Source organism: Harpia harpyja, chromosome 22 (genome assembly GCF_026419915.1).
Source record: "Harpia harpyja isolate bHarHar1 chromosome 22, bHarHar1 primary haplotype, whole genome shotgun sequence".
In the NCBI taxonomy this organism is placed as follows: domain Eukaryota; kingdom Metazoa; phylum Chordata; class Aves; order Accipitriformes; family Accipitridae; genus Harpia; species Harpia harpyja.
Genome location: NC_068961.1, coordinates 18263461 through 18275925, shown reverse-complemented (window position 1 = coordinate 18275925; position 12465 = coordinate 18263461). Strand labels below are relative to the sequence as shown.

General features: G+C 37.4%; 1 protein-coding gene across 2 annotated transcripts in view; it reads right to left on the bottom strand.

Moving 5' to 3' along the window:
• Nucleotides 1-634: 634 nt before the first annotated feature.
• Nucleotides 635-12465, bottom strand: part of GCC2 (GRIP and coiled-coil domain containing 2) — a 29067-nt gene continuing 17236 nt past the window's right edge. The window contains exons 16-23 of one of the 2 annotated variants that reach the window (XM_052773717.1): nt 12078-12215; nt 9346-9467; nt 7652-7828; nt 5969-6186; nt 4347-4541; nt 3406-3545; nt 2310-2511; nt 635-1193 (exon numbers count right to left, since the gene is read on the bottom strand). In XM_052773717.1, the coding sequence (XP_052629677.1) occupies nt 1123-1193; nt 2310-2511; nt 3406-3545; nt 4347-4541; nt 5969-6186; nt 7652-7828; nt 9346-9467; nt 12078-12215 (1263 nt within the window). In that variant the 3' untranslated portion in view covers nt 635-1122. Of the gene's footprint in view, nt 1194-2309; nt 2512-3405; nt 3546-4346; nt 4542-5968; nt 6187-7651; nt 7829-9345; nt 9468-10054; nt 10298-12077; nt 12216-12465 lie in introns of those variants that run through there. The other variant, XM_052773718.1, reaches the window with a different exon arrangement.

The following is a 12465-nucleotide window of genomic DNA, read 5'->3' as shown; positions in this document are numbered from 1 at the left end:
GCAAATGACGTGAGCAAACGCAGAGAAGTGAGAGAAGGGTATAACATCTTGAATCATTAGAACATTTAAAAGACGCATCTATTGACAAAAGCTCTGTCCTTTTCTCTCAGAAGTTTTTGTTAGGAGTCTGACCTACGGACTCAGATTCTTCCTTTAGTATCTTCAATATGACTAAGTCAGTATGAGTAGTCTTTTCACTTAAGTACAGACATCACTACAGTAATGAAACATTTATTTCTTCCTGGTCTTGAACACAAACTTCCAACCTCAGGGTAAAGAGACATAGCTTAAGCCCTTTCTCCCAAAACTTCAGCGCACTTATGACCTCTGATTCTTGGAGTACTATCCCAAGACTTCCATAGATGCCATTAACCTCTACTACAGTACCATGCCCCAGATGTGCCAAGCATTGTATTTCATATAGTTTTAGGCACCCTCTACATTTTGTGGACCGTTGCCTTCATATTTTCAATCCAGCTTTTGCAAAAAAAACCCCTAAAAACCCAAAAAACCCACCAACCAAAAAAAAAAAAACCCCAAACAAAAAACCCAAGACTAAAAATTTAGTCAAGTCAAAGCAGAAAATGCCATTTCTTCTGTTTCTTAATGATTTTACATTTTGTAAGCATGACCAGAGAGGAAATAACTCAATTTTAATTTCTTCAATGTGCAGAGAGTAACACTAACCATGTAGATTAGCAAACTGACAAAAATATGTGAAAGAAACTGTAAACACTTTAAAACGCTTTAAGTATAAAGTCTAGTTATTCCAGTTACTATATTATATCAAGTTTTTAAATCACTATCAAAAGAGCTATCACAGGTTTGTCAAATTCTGTTTCTGAGCAATTTGCAATTGATTTGTCACTTCTCATTATACTTCTGATCACCAGCTTTAACATTTACAAGAGGAATAGTTCACTGCTGTCAGAGCATAATATAGGACAGTCTTTCAGAGCTACTGAGGGCTTCTTTCTCAGAAGAGCCTAAAAAGCTGAAAATAACAAACAGAAATAAAAACCTGTAGTTCAATGGTACACCACCAACAGATTGTTCTTCTACATTAAGATTTTTCTTTTTGCAACTGTGGAATGTGTTTAAAGATTCAGCGTTTCCACTGTCTCATCGAAGTCCCGACCAGCTGTGGAGGTATGAAGCCCACCCAGAAGGCCGTGAGGTACTCTCTTCCTCACCTGAAGGAGGAAGAAGAACATGCTTTAAACTAAGTTTATTATGTTAGACATTGCATCATTTGGTTATATGACCTTGCTTCCCCCCTGCCTCTGTCCTTTTTCAAATGCTGTCCTCATAAACTTGTTGAGGAGGTAACATTCAATACCCACTCTTGGGCTGCCATAGATATATGTTCATGGATTTTATCACCAAGCCCACTTTGCTTTGGGTACTTAAGGATGTTTTAAAGAGGCCATTTATCACCTTTCTCCAGAAAAATCTAATCAGTGTTCATTAGAGTGCCAGAACAATGTCAAAATGCTATGCACTTAATTTACATCTCATCCTTTCAAATGCAAGGCCTATCATGGAATGCACTACTTTGCCACTTCCCTTATTTATGTGATTTTGTTCCACAAGTTTTAAGTGCTTATATATACAGACATGGTACTTACTCTTAATTTTAAAATAAAGTATGGGTCAGTCGCTAATGAAGTACAAGAAGCTACAAGTTGTTACTGAGACGTGACGAACAATACCTTACAAAGTGTTAAGGGGACAAATGCTCAGAGTATTTGAAATGGATGGTCAGCGCTTGGGTTAATTTCTTGCAAAGGCTTAACTCTTTTTCTTCCCTTCCCTAGTTCCTTTATTTCTTAAACAAAAACCATACTTGCTTGAAGAGATTTTTAAAGTTAATATATTGAAACTAATATTAGATCTGCAGTACTGCCTTGAGAGGACCACTTTAATTATCTTCTTAGAACATCTGCCAAGAAAGTAATTAATTTATATTAACCTCTATTTTATGGTCACTTTAACAGAAATCTTAACTCTACTCAAAACATGAACTTACTATATTTTTACAACTTACTATCGTCTTCCTAAAATGTGTATGTTTCAGCAGAAGTTCTATTTTACCTTAATTTTATTTATATTTTGGGGTATTTGTTCTCTTTTCTGAAAACTGAATAGTAACTTCCCAACAGAGCAAAATGGTTTTATTGCTAGCTCACTGGCATTATGCTGCTAAGCTTTGTTTTTCCTCAAAGGTCTACATAAAAGAAAGCACAGAACTTCAGTTGCCTTTATTTCCACTTCTCCTTTTCTGTGACAATGTTTTGAACACCACCTACCTTGGGCAATTGCAACTAGCTTCCCCTTCTCTTCAGGGCTGAGCTGCAACATGGTGTCTATTACAGGGAGCAGCCTTTCTTTCTCACTTCCCGATTTCAGAAATATGAACTGCAGTAGAACATTCTTCAAGTATTCTAGATTAGCCACAGACTTTTCTCTCTCTTGATTTCTTTCCAATCTTCTTATTTCATTCTTAAGAAGCTGCAGATGAGGGAAAAAAATATGCAATATTGTTTGCTTCATATAATAAGCAATTGAACAAAGGTCTTTGGAAGACCTAAAAAGTGAATTATGCAGCTTGCTTCAAAAAGAATAATGTGTGCATAGCAACATATTCTGGACAAAAATCCAGTAAAAATTGAACGTGTGATAATGTTGTCCAGAAATAACTTTTTATTGATCAAAAATAACATCTTTTGACAAAAACTGTGCAGTAGTTACGATACATGGTACTAACTATTCAATTTCAGTGACAAAGTGTTGGAACAGCTAAATAAGCAATATGGATCAAAGATTTAACAATATTATCATTCATTAAGAAACATTTTATAAAAGAAAGCTTAGCATGTTTAAAGAACATGTTAACTTCAAAAATGTTTTCAGAAAACTCAAGGAGGTACAATCAAATCAAACCAAACCAAACCAAACTCTATTAGTACATGTATCTCTAAACATGTATCTTCTTTTAACTTAAGACAGCTAAAAAGGGTTACAGGAGGAGAAACCAGATGATGCTTCCCTTGGGATTTACTGCTTTTATCTAAGTGACAACAGTAAAGGCACTTTACTAAACATTAAACTTCCAAAATCTTGAGGTTTGGGTTTTTGGGGGTTTTTTTTTTTTTGTAGCAGCTTTTACTCCACTTCCCCCACACCCTTGACTAGAAATTGTGGGGAAAAAACCCAAAAAACTGAAGTCAACTCTGGAAGTGCTAATTAGTCCTGTGGAATAAAAGCCCTTCCAAAATTAAGTTTTGTATCACCAAATTTTTATGGACTGGGATTTTCTGAAACATATTTGGTGTTAAACATTTGGTCTAAGAAACAGACTACAGAAATTACAGCTGTCCCCACATTTCCTGCATGTCTGCTAACCTTTATTTGTTCCATTAGGATTGCATTGGTTGCTTCTGATTCACGAAGTAATTCATTCAAGTGATCAGCACTCTTGGCTGTTGTGTTTAGTTTCTGAATCAGTTCATCCTTGGTGAGTTCTGTTTGCCATGGAGGTGGTTCTGCAATTAATTGGAAAAGAAAACTGAGAGAAGGAAAAAGCACTTGCATCTACTTTATACTAACTTAAGACCTGATTAATGTAGTTTCTTAGAAACAAAATCCATGCAGAGTCAGACTGCAAAATTAACAGGCACCATTGCTGCTGCTGCATGCATGTTTTGTGATCTATTTTTGTATGTATAAGTATATTAGAAGGGGATTGGCAAATCAGTTCTAAGTACGTCAAGATACATGGTTTTAATTTACCCCTTGTTTCCTACCCATAGATGGAGATTTTCAACAGTTCTCCACTAAGTGTTCTGTAGACTTTTAAAACATGATTAGATGTTACGATATATTTTTCTACTTTTGGGGGGACTGTTAGAACATTGTTCTTCATGCTGGCTTTCAGTTTCCTAGAAAAAAAACTATGAATAAAATCCTGTTCTAATAAGCCACATTAAGATGAACAGACATTTTATCCTTTCATTAACAAAAGTTAAATCAGCACTTAATTGTCTCTAGTGGAGACGCGTCCAGAATACAAAAAGTTCCATAACTATTCACTAACTTGCTCATCCAGTTTTTTCCCATATGACATCTTTAAATCACTAAAACCTGTAGCAACGTTTTATTGTTAGTCCTTACTCAAGGACAAAACTCCTACAGAAATTCAGCATAGTGTCAACTCAGTAGCACTTAAGTAGACTTGTGTCTTGCACCTAAAAGCATGAAAACACAATGTTCTCAGATATTTTGAGGGCACAAACTTCTGCAACTTATGTAGGCAAGTGCTTCAAAAAGCCACATGTTCTACCTACCAAGTTTTGCTTCTGGGGAGTTCAGAAGTTGTTCCAAGGATGGTACATAGGTGCTGGCTGAAGAGACAGACTCTGTGTCTGTTGTTTCCATACCTTCTCCCTCTTCCCTAGCTACAGAGTGCACATCGAGAACAGGAAGGTCAGTGTTTCGCCGTTCTCTTAAGTTCTTTGTTGCTGGATTTGAAACAGCTGGACCTGAAAGATATTTACTGATGTCTGTCATCAGAATGAAATTGGTAGGGCTATTTCATAGGTGTGACTGTCTCAGATTGGAGAGCAGTAAATTAAATAGTCTTCAAAAAGCAGGGGGAGGAAAGGTGAAGAAAAGGGAGAAAGCCAGACACACACATTACGTTAATAATAGAAAATATAGCCTTTCACTCCAAATGACCATAACAATCAAAGCCAGTTTCTAAATCCAAACTTGATTGGCAATTTTTATTTCAGTGACTATGAAACCTCCATGAAACTCTCCCTAAAGATGTGTTGTAGTTATGATACAAGTGTCAAATGTTTTTAAAGCAAAACAGAATTAGCTTTTCTTTCAACCAGTCCTGTGGGAGGTGTAAATTGTTCTGTTTTAATACTGTGCACACTATCCTGCTGCTGCAGTAACATATGGAAAGAGCAACTTCTTAAACTGTTACTGCTGCTTGGCAAATGTCCAACTACATTCTAATTAGTAACTTCACAGATATAAAAACAGCACTTGAGCTTCAACACAGTAAAATCTTAAATTAGAAGAGGGATCAAATAGCAGGTATACCAATAACAAACATTGTTGAAACAGCTTTCAATACACTTTTCTTTAGCTTTACCCCTCATACTGGAGGCAGAGGTTCAGTATGCTCCAAAATCCGAGACAAACTTGACAAGAAGAGCACCGAATATTTACAAAGTAATTTCCCTCTATCTGTCTGCCAATGCAGATTCTGCGGAAGAGATAACAGTGATGCAGATTCTAGAACAGAATAGTTCCAGTTGGAAGGGACCTACGACAATCATCTAGTCCAACTGCCTGACCACTTCAGGGCTGACCAAAAACTTAAAGCATGTTATTAAGGGCATTGTCCAAATGCCTCTTCAACACTGACAGGCTTGGGGCATCGACCACCTCTCTAGGAAGCCTGTTCCAGTGTTTGACCACCCTCTCAGTAAAGAAATGCTTCCTAATGTCCAGTCTGAACCTCCCCTGGTGCAGCTTTGAACTGTTCCCACATGTCCTGTCACTGGGTACCAGGGAGAACAGATCAGCACCTCCCTCTCCACTTCCCCTCCTCATGAAGATGTAAGAGAGCAATGAAGTCAGCTTCCTTTTCTCCAAACTAGACAAGCCCAGAGTCCTCAGCCACTCCTCATAGGACATGCCTTCCAGCCCTTTCACCAGCTTTGTTGCCCTCCTCTGAACACATTCAAGTACCTTAAGATTCCAAAGGGACAGTAATAACAAAGACACGTTCCTTACTTGGTATCAGTGGATTGATAGCGCATGCTGCAGATTCTCCAGATAAGGTTTCTGGTGTATTACAGAACCACACACTATAAGCATGTTTTAGATTCAGACTCAGGTACACAAATTTGTATCTAACCCAAGAAAACCTGGTATCGTGACTGAAAGTTACCTCTAGTGCTTGTTTCACTCTTGAGTTGGAAGAGCTGAGCTTCTACTCTGGACAGTTGCTGCTGAAGTGTCTCTACTGTCTTCCTGTGCTCTTCTTGCAGGTTCCTGACTTGATCTCTGAAATTGTTCCGGAGAGCTTCATTCTGGGCTGTCAGCTGACTCAAAGTCTGGGCATGCTCTGTTTTCATGACCATGTTATCAGATTGTATTGTGCAGAGCCTGAAAACAGCGTATACACAAACCATAAGAAATGAACAGCAAAAGACTGTCATTTTTATATTTCAAAATTTTTAGAGTTTAAAGTAGTTTTCAATTTTCATATGTATAGTTATCTTAGAATGACTGCAACTTTTTTTCCATTTAAATTCCTCTTTTGATAGGGAAAATCTAAGACTGAAAAAGTTACACTTATTACCTATCATATGAATGCACTGTGCTATATAAACTCTTGATTTCTATTTCAGAACACAAAATTCACACATCTTTGGGAAAAAATTAAAATAGAGACACTGCGGTCCAAACATTCTTAAATTCTAAAACTGCAACATGACTGTTTATAGTGTCATACAGGGCATGTCACCTACCTTATACTCCACTTCCTTTAACATTTCTTTACCAAACACTTACACAGGACTTCTGAAAACAGGTTTCTAAGAAGCTAAATTTAATTTTTTTAAGCTTCAACTTTACAGTGCAAAAGACAGTAGAAGAGTGTAGTTGTTAGCAAGAAAAATGTCAGTAACATATCAATTGTACTTGGTTTGGAGGTACTCCAGAAGCACGACAAAGTTGTCACAAGCAATTAAACAAGTGCATGTACGGAAAGACTAAGCATAGGACTTGCCCTTATAAGCATATAAACTTAAATATAGCCAGGGTAGCAAAGAGCTAGTCTCTCTGGGTACAAAGGGAACCTACTGTGATATGGGTTCTTTCCAGAAAAATGCAGAAGGACATAATTTAGTTGATTACAATGAATCATCACGTGGCTATCAGGAACAGATAAAACAGTACAAAGACAGTGACAAGAAGTTAACGGTTCCTAATAGTCAGTTGTAGTTTCGAATGAGTATTTCATGTGAACTTCTTTGAACCCTAGAGAAAAAAGACAAGGAAAGACCCTTTTTGAAGAGGTCAAGTATTAGGTACTCATGTGATTTTTCAAAAAGTGATACAGATTAAATAGACTCTTTTCATTCTGAAAGAAACAGTAAATTAAGATTGTGGCAAGCATAGATTTAAAACCCACTACCTTCTGTAAGGCAGGCACTTGGTGGACACAGGACTGGATACTTGGTCAGTGAAATCATTTGCTCTGCATTTAACTACCTTATTTCTTTAACAGGAAACACCCATAAAATTTAGCTAAGCAGTCCAACACAAACGTAGTGCTGAGCATTGGACTTAAAAATAGTCAATGTGCTTAAAAAAAAAAGTTAATTTTTAAATCTGATAGTTATCAGGTAGAAAGCTTGCAGAAATCTCAAATTCCCTGACCAGCTACTCCTTCATTTTCATGCTGAAACTTCTGAAGGCTCATGAAAAATAGCAAACAATCCTTCTGAAAATTCCTTTTACTTTCTCAACAATTATGCCCTTTCTTTGAGTACAGTTATAGGCCACTACATGCCCAGCCCTTAAAGTTCACACAAAATATCTATATCTATTCAACAGCAGACCATACTTTTCACGGAGTTCTGCCTCTTTTGCAACAGTCTCTTGCAGCATCTTATTGTGTCTTTCCAGCAGGGTGTCGTGTTCAGACTGCAATGCCTGGAGTTCAGACGCATTCATCTGTGAATTATGCTGAGCATCTTGCAGCTTAACTTTAAGTTGATCTATCACCATTTCCAACTGTTCTCTACAAGGGGAAAAAAAAAAAAAGAAATAAACAACACACATTTAAAAAGAATTATGTTATTTCAGAACCTATATTATATCTGCAACATTTTGGATAGCTGATCCAAATTGCTTATTTAGTAATTAAAACAATACAGCACTATGACCAAAATAATCTTAGAATGTGACTGCAGCAGAAACAATTAGGAAAGCTCTGATCATGTTTCAATAAAGGTACAAACAGATTTATTGCATCTCGTCTGAACTGTTGGGAACATAACTAGTGGGTAGAAAGTGTGCCTGCTACCACTTTCTACTTCAAGTTGGTTTGGAGGAACAAGATAGAAGGAGAATAATATGTGCGAAGCAGATGGGAGAAACAATTTCTTCTTAAAGGTGGTGGAGGGTTTTTTGTTTGTTTAGTAAACGCACATCAGTTCAATGAGACTGAATACAGGAGACAAATGGTTGGAGGTGATTTTGAGCAAAGGACTAGAAAGCAACATCAATCCATAAAACCAGATGAACTGTGTTGGTCAGAAATAAATCAAAATCAGATACACCAGGAGGAAAAAGCCTTAAGTCACACACATTCTCCTTTTATGCTTTCTGTATTTATATATGCAGACATCTTCATTATCTCATGAACTGTATATCTCATTAACCCTTGGAGTTGATACTTGTAAATAATTTCTTTGAAAACTGTTTCTCTTCTGTTTATTGCTTGATTACTTGTCCACTTGGTTTCCATGGTGACTCTCTTTCACAAAAACTTAACAATACCAGAACTTCTCAAAATTATTCAAACACAAGAGAAAGAAATGCAACTCTTGTAGTTTGCTTGCTTCAAAGTAAAGAAGAGGTAGATACATGAAAAACACCCAAACCAACCGTAAAACCGAAGTCCTCTAACAAAGCACAAGTCTCCCTCTGGTGGACTTTTAGCAGCAATTGCAAGTACTGGTTTAAGATCTGTTGTCAGAAATGACTTTTGACACCTCGTGCATAAATGCCCAGTCTGTCACCAAGGACAGGTATCAATAACTTATAAAAATAACTTACAGAAACTGATCTACTTTTACAGTGGGTTCAGGCATTTTCTGAAGCAAATCTGAATTTACGACTATACTTAAATGATTTTCAGGGAACTTTTGGCAGCGTAATTATTATTTTTTTTTTTTTTTTTTTAAGTCTTTCCTCATGTAACAGCTAATAAGACAACAGTATTTCCTAAATCTGCTGGAATTGATGACTGAATAGGCAGCCAGAGCTTTACTTACACTAAACCATTCCTTCCTGGAAAAGTTAAAAGTGAGCTCAGCTGAACAGTACCCACCTGCTCTTTTCTTCTTAGTTGGAAATGGTGCTTTGCCTTTACCAAAGGAACTGGGGAAGCAAACTGCCTCCCTTCTGATACTTTCCTAACTCAAGCAAAGAGTTAAATAGTGGAACTCACTTGTTGGTCAGGAATTAGAAAGACAAGCACGATAACTTGAGTATCAATATTTTTCTGTATGCATATAAAAATTTTAGTTTTACCTTTCTTGTTTGGCTCCCTCAGATTCTGTCTGAGAAGCAGATTTATTCTTTTGCTGTTTTAGAACATTATGAACGCGGACTTTGTAGCTCTCGAATTCAGATGTAACAGATGCTTGTTCAGCCTATCACATAGAAAACAAAACGCTTAATAAGTTATGCTGTTGACTATTGCTCCCTTATTTCTCTAAAATGAAACGCATCTTATATTGAAAAAAAACATTAAGAACCACTTGTTGCATTTTCTGCTTTTAAATGGATAATTAAAATTGTGACTACCATAACAGATCATGTTTCTTTAGACTTTAATTAAATATCATAAAATGTGAAACTTAAGAGACACTGATTTTACCATACAGTATTAAAGAAAGAATACTTGCAAATTAAAGAAATTACTTTCAGCAGATATTCACAAGCAAGGGGTTCTATCAAGCAGCTTTAAATGAAGGCAAAGGTGAAGGAAAAAAAAAAGGGATAATTCTGTTTTCCTTCTATACTACCCAGGTGACAAAAATCTAATATGCCTTAAAGTTATGCATAATTTTGAGGAGTTAAGTCAGTCTTGTAATGGTAATACACAGCACAAGACATAATATTCTAGTTGAATGTAAGCGTGCTTGGTCTGTCTTCTGTTCTAAATTCAGCTGATACATGACTTTCTGCGGACATACAGAAAATTACCTCACAACATAGCTTCATCCTTGAGTGTACACTATACAGCACAAATTATTCCCATCCTTCAAGTACTCATGTTGTATATTTTTCTAATAAAACACAGATGCAGATTCTCATTCTTGGATCTCAGAAGGTCATGGATTCATTAGTCATCTCTAAGATGACTAAAATGCTCTCATGTCCAAGAGGAGGATTTTGGAAAGCTTCTCTTGTGTTGAACTGGTGAGTGAAATTCCATGCTGCTGACCCCAATTAGCCACTGCTCCAGCTTTTCTGGAGTCTGTAAGATTTGTGGGAATTTCTTTAAATTAATCATTCTCTTTTCTTCCAGTCAAACTATGTGAGCTAGAATAGTCCTAAGTCCTCAGGCAGACAGCCTTAAATGCCAGCATGAATTTTGCCTTCTAACCTACTATCTGCTTTCATGTCTGTCCTGGTTTCAGCTGGGATAGAGATAATTTTCCTTCTACTACCTGGTATAGCTTTACGTTTTGGATTTAGTATGAGAAGAATGTTGATAACACACTGATGTTTTCAGTTGTTGCTAAGTAGTGTTTAGACCAAGTCAAGGATTGTTCAGCTTCTCCTGCCCAGCCAGCAAGAAGGCTGGAGGGGCACAAGAATTTGGGAGGGGACACAGCCAGGACAGCGGACCCAAACTGGCCAAAGGAGTATTCCATTCCATGTGACGTCATGCCCAATATATAAACTGGGGGGAGTTGGCCTGGGGGGATCGCTGCTCGGGAACTAACTGGGCATCGGTTGGCAAGTGGTGAGCAATTGCATTGTGCATCACTTGTTTTGTATATTCTAGTTCTTTTATTATTATTATTGTCATATTATTTTCCTTTCTGTCCTATTAAACTGTCTTTATCTCAACCCACAAGTTTTGCTTTCTTTTCCCTGATCCTCTCCCCCATCCCACTGGGTGGGGGGGGGAAGTGAGCAAGCAGCTGCGTGGTGCTTAGCTGCCAGCTGGGGTTAAACCACAACAGTGTCCACCTTTCCTTTAGACAGAATTTTCCTTCTTTAATAACCTTGTAATAATATCTGTTTTCTGGATGTAGGAGAAGGATGTAGGGAACACACCTAAAGAGGAAGGCTAATCTTCCAACAGCTTCAAGCCATGCCATCATGAAGATCTACACCCTGACTGGTTTCACAACATCAAGGAGCAAGCTACCATGGATAGGTACTGCAAGTCCCCAGTTATGAAGAATGCATTCGTAAAACCATGATCTGTTTCTACCAGTACAACGCTGGCAAGCCTCCTGTAGCAGCAACCACAAAGTTTGTCCATTTCAGTTCACCTTTTTAAAATGCAGAAGTTTTTTTGAGAGGCTGTGTTCAACTGTTACTTATCTGCAGGATGCACACCTATCACACAAGAGGGGCCATAGTGTGATGCAGTAATCTCCATAAAGATAGTCTGAACATAATAGTCCTAGTATACTCTGAATCTGTCCGTCTCCAATGCACACACTAGATTCCAGGAACATCTAACAGTGTCATGTGGACAAAAACCCAGAAATAATAAAAACCTCAGCAGTAGCATCAGTTTCACCTGTAGCTCAGCTACCAATTAAGAAGCTGGTCTTACAGCAGCATATTAAAAAGGTGCTTGCAAATATATTTTTCACAGGTTTTTTTTTTTTAAAGTGGTATCTGTGTTAACTGTTTTTATATGGAGCAAGTTATACTCCTTTTCTGTTTGTTGTTCCCCCCTTTTCTTTAAAGACTTCTTCCCCCCCCCCCCCCCCATATACTTGCTGATCATCTTGAATGAACTCCAACACCCTGCTACCACCGCAAGGTTTTTCCTACTGGAAATATAAGAGTGCAGTTCAGATGTTCCACCACAAGTGATACATGACAACCGGGACAGAGTCTGGCCTCTCCTCTATACCGCTCAAATACATTAAGCACTGAGATAACTCCCAATACTTGACAGACAAAAAGACAAGAGTGAAAGATCCTCAAAATATTTTTAGAGAAGCAGACAGTGAGTGCAGTAAATCTCCCTTCTAAAGTCTCTAACATTACTTCTTCCACTAGAGTACCTGGGCTGCTCTGCACTCTTCTTGCAAGGTTGCAATTTTTTGCTGGTAAGCACTCAATGTACGCTGGTGTTGCTCTGAAGAAGTTCGCAGGTGTTCCTGAACTTTATGCTTTTCTGATGTTAGTACAGCCACTTGAATCTGAAAAAGTCAGTTGAAAACTTCACTGTGACAGAATTTTTTCTTCCTTCTCCAAGAGGGCATGCCACAGAGCACGTAAGATTCTACTATAGTAATTCCTGCACAGAACTGGTGAATATAAAATTAAAATCCAACAAAAATAGAAGAAAAAAATAGACATGGGCTACAACGTACTTAATTAAAAAAAAATTATTTTTTTGAAGAGAGAATTGAAGAGAAAATTACAGTGGTGGGGTGGCAGTATTTAAGA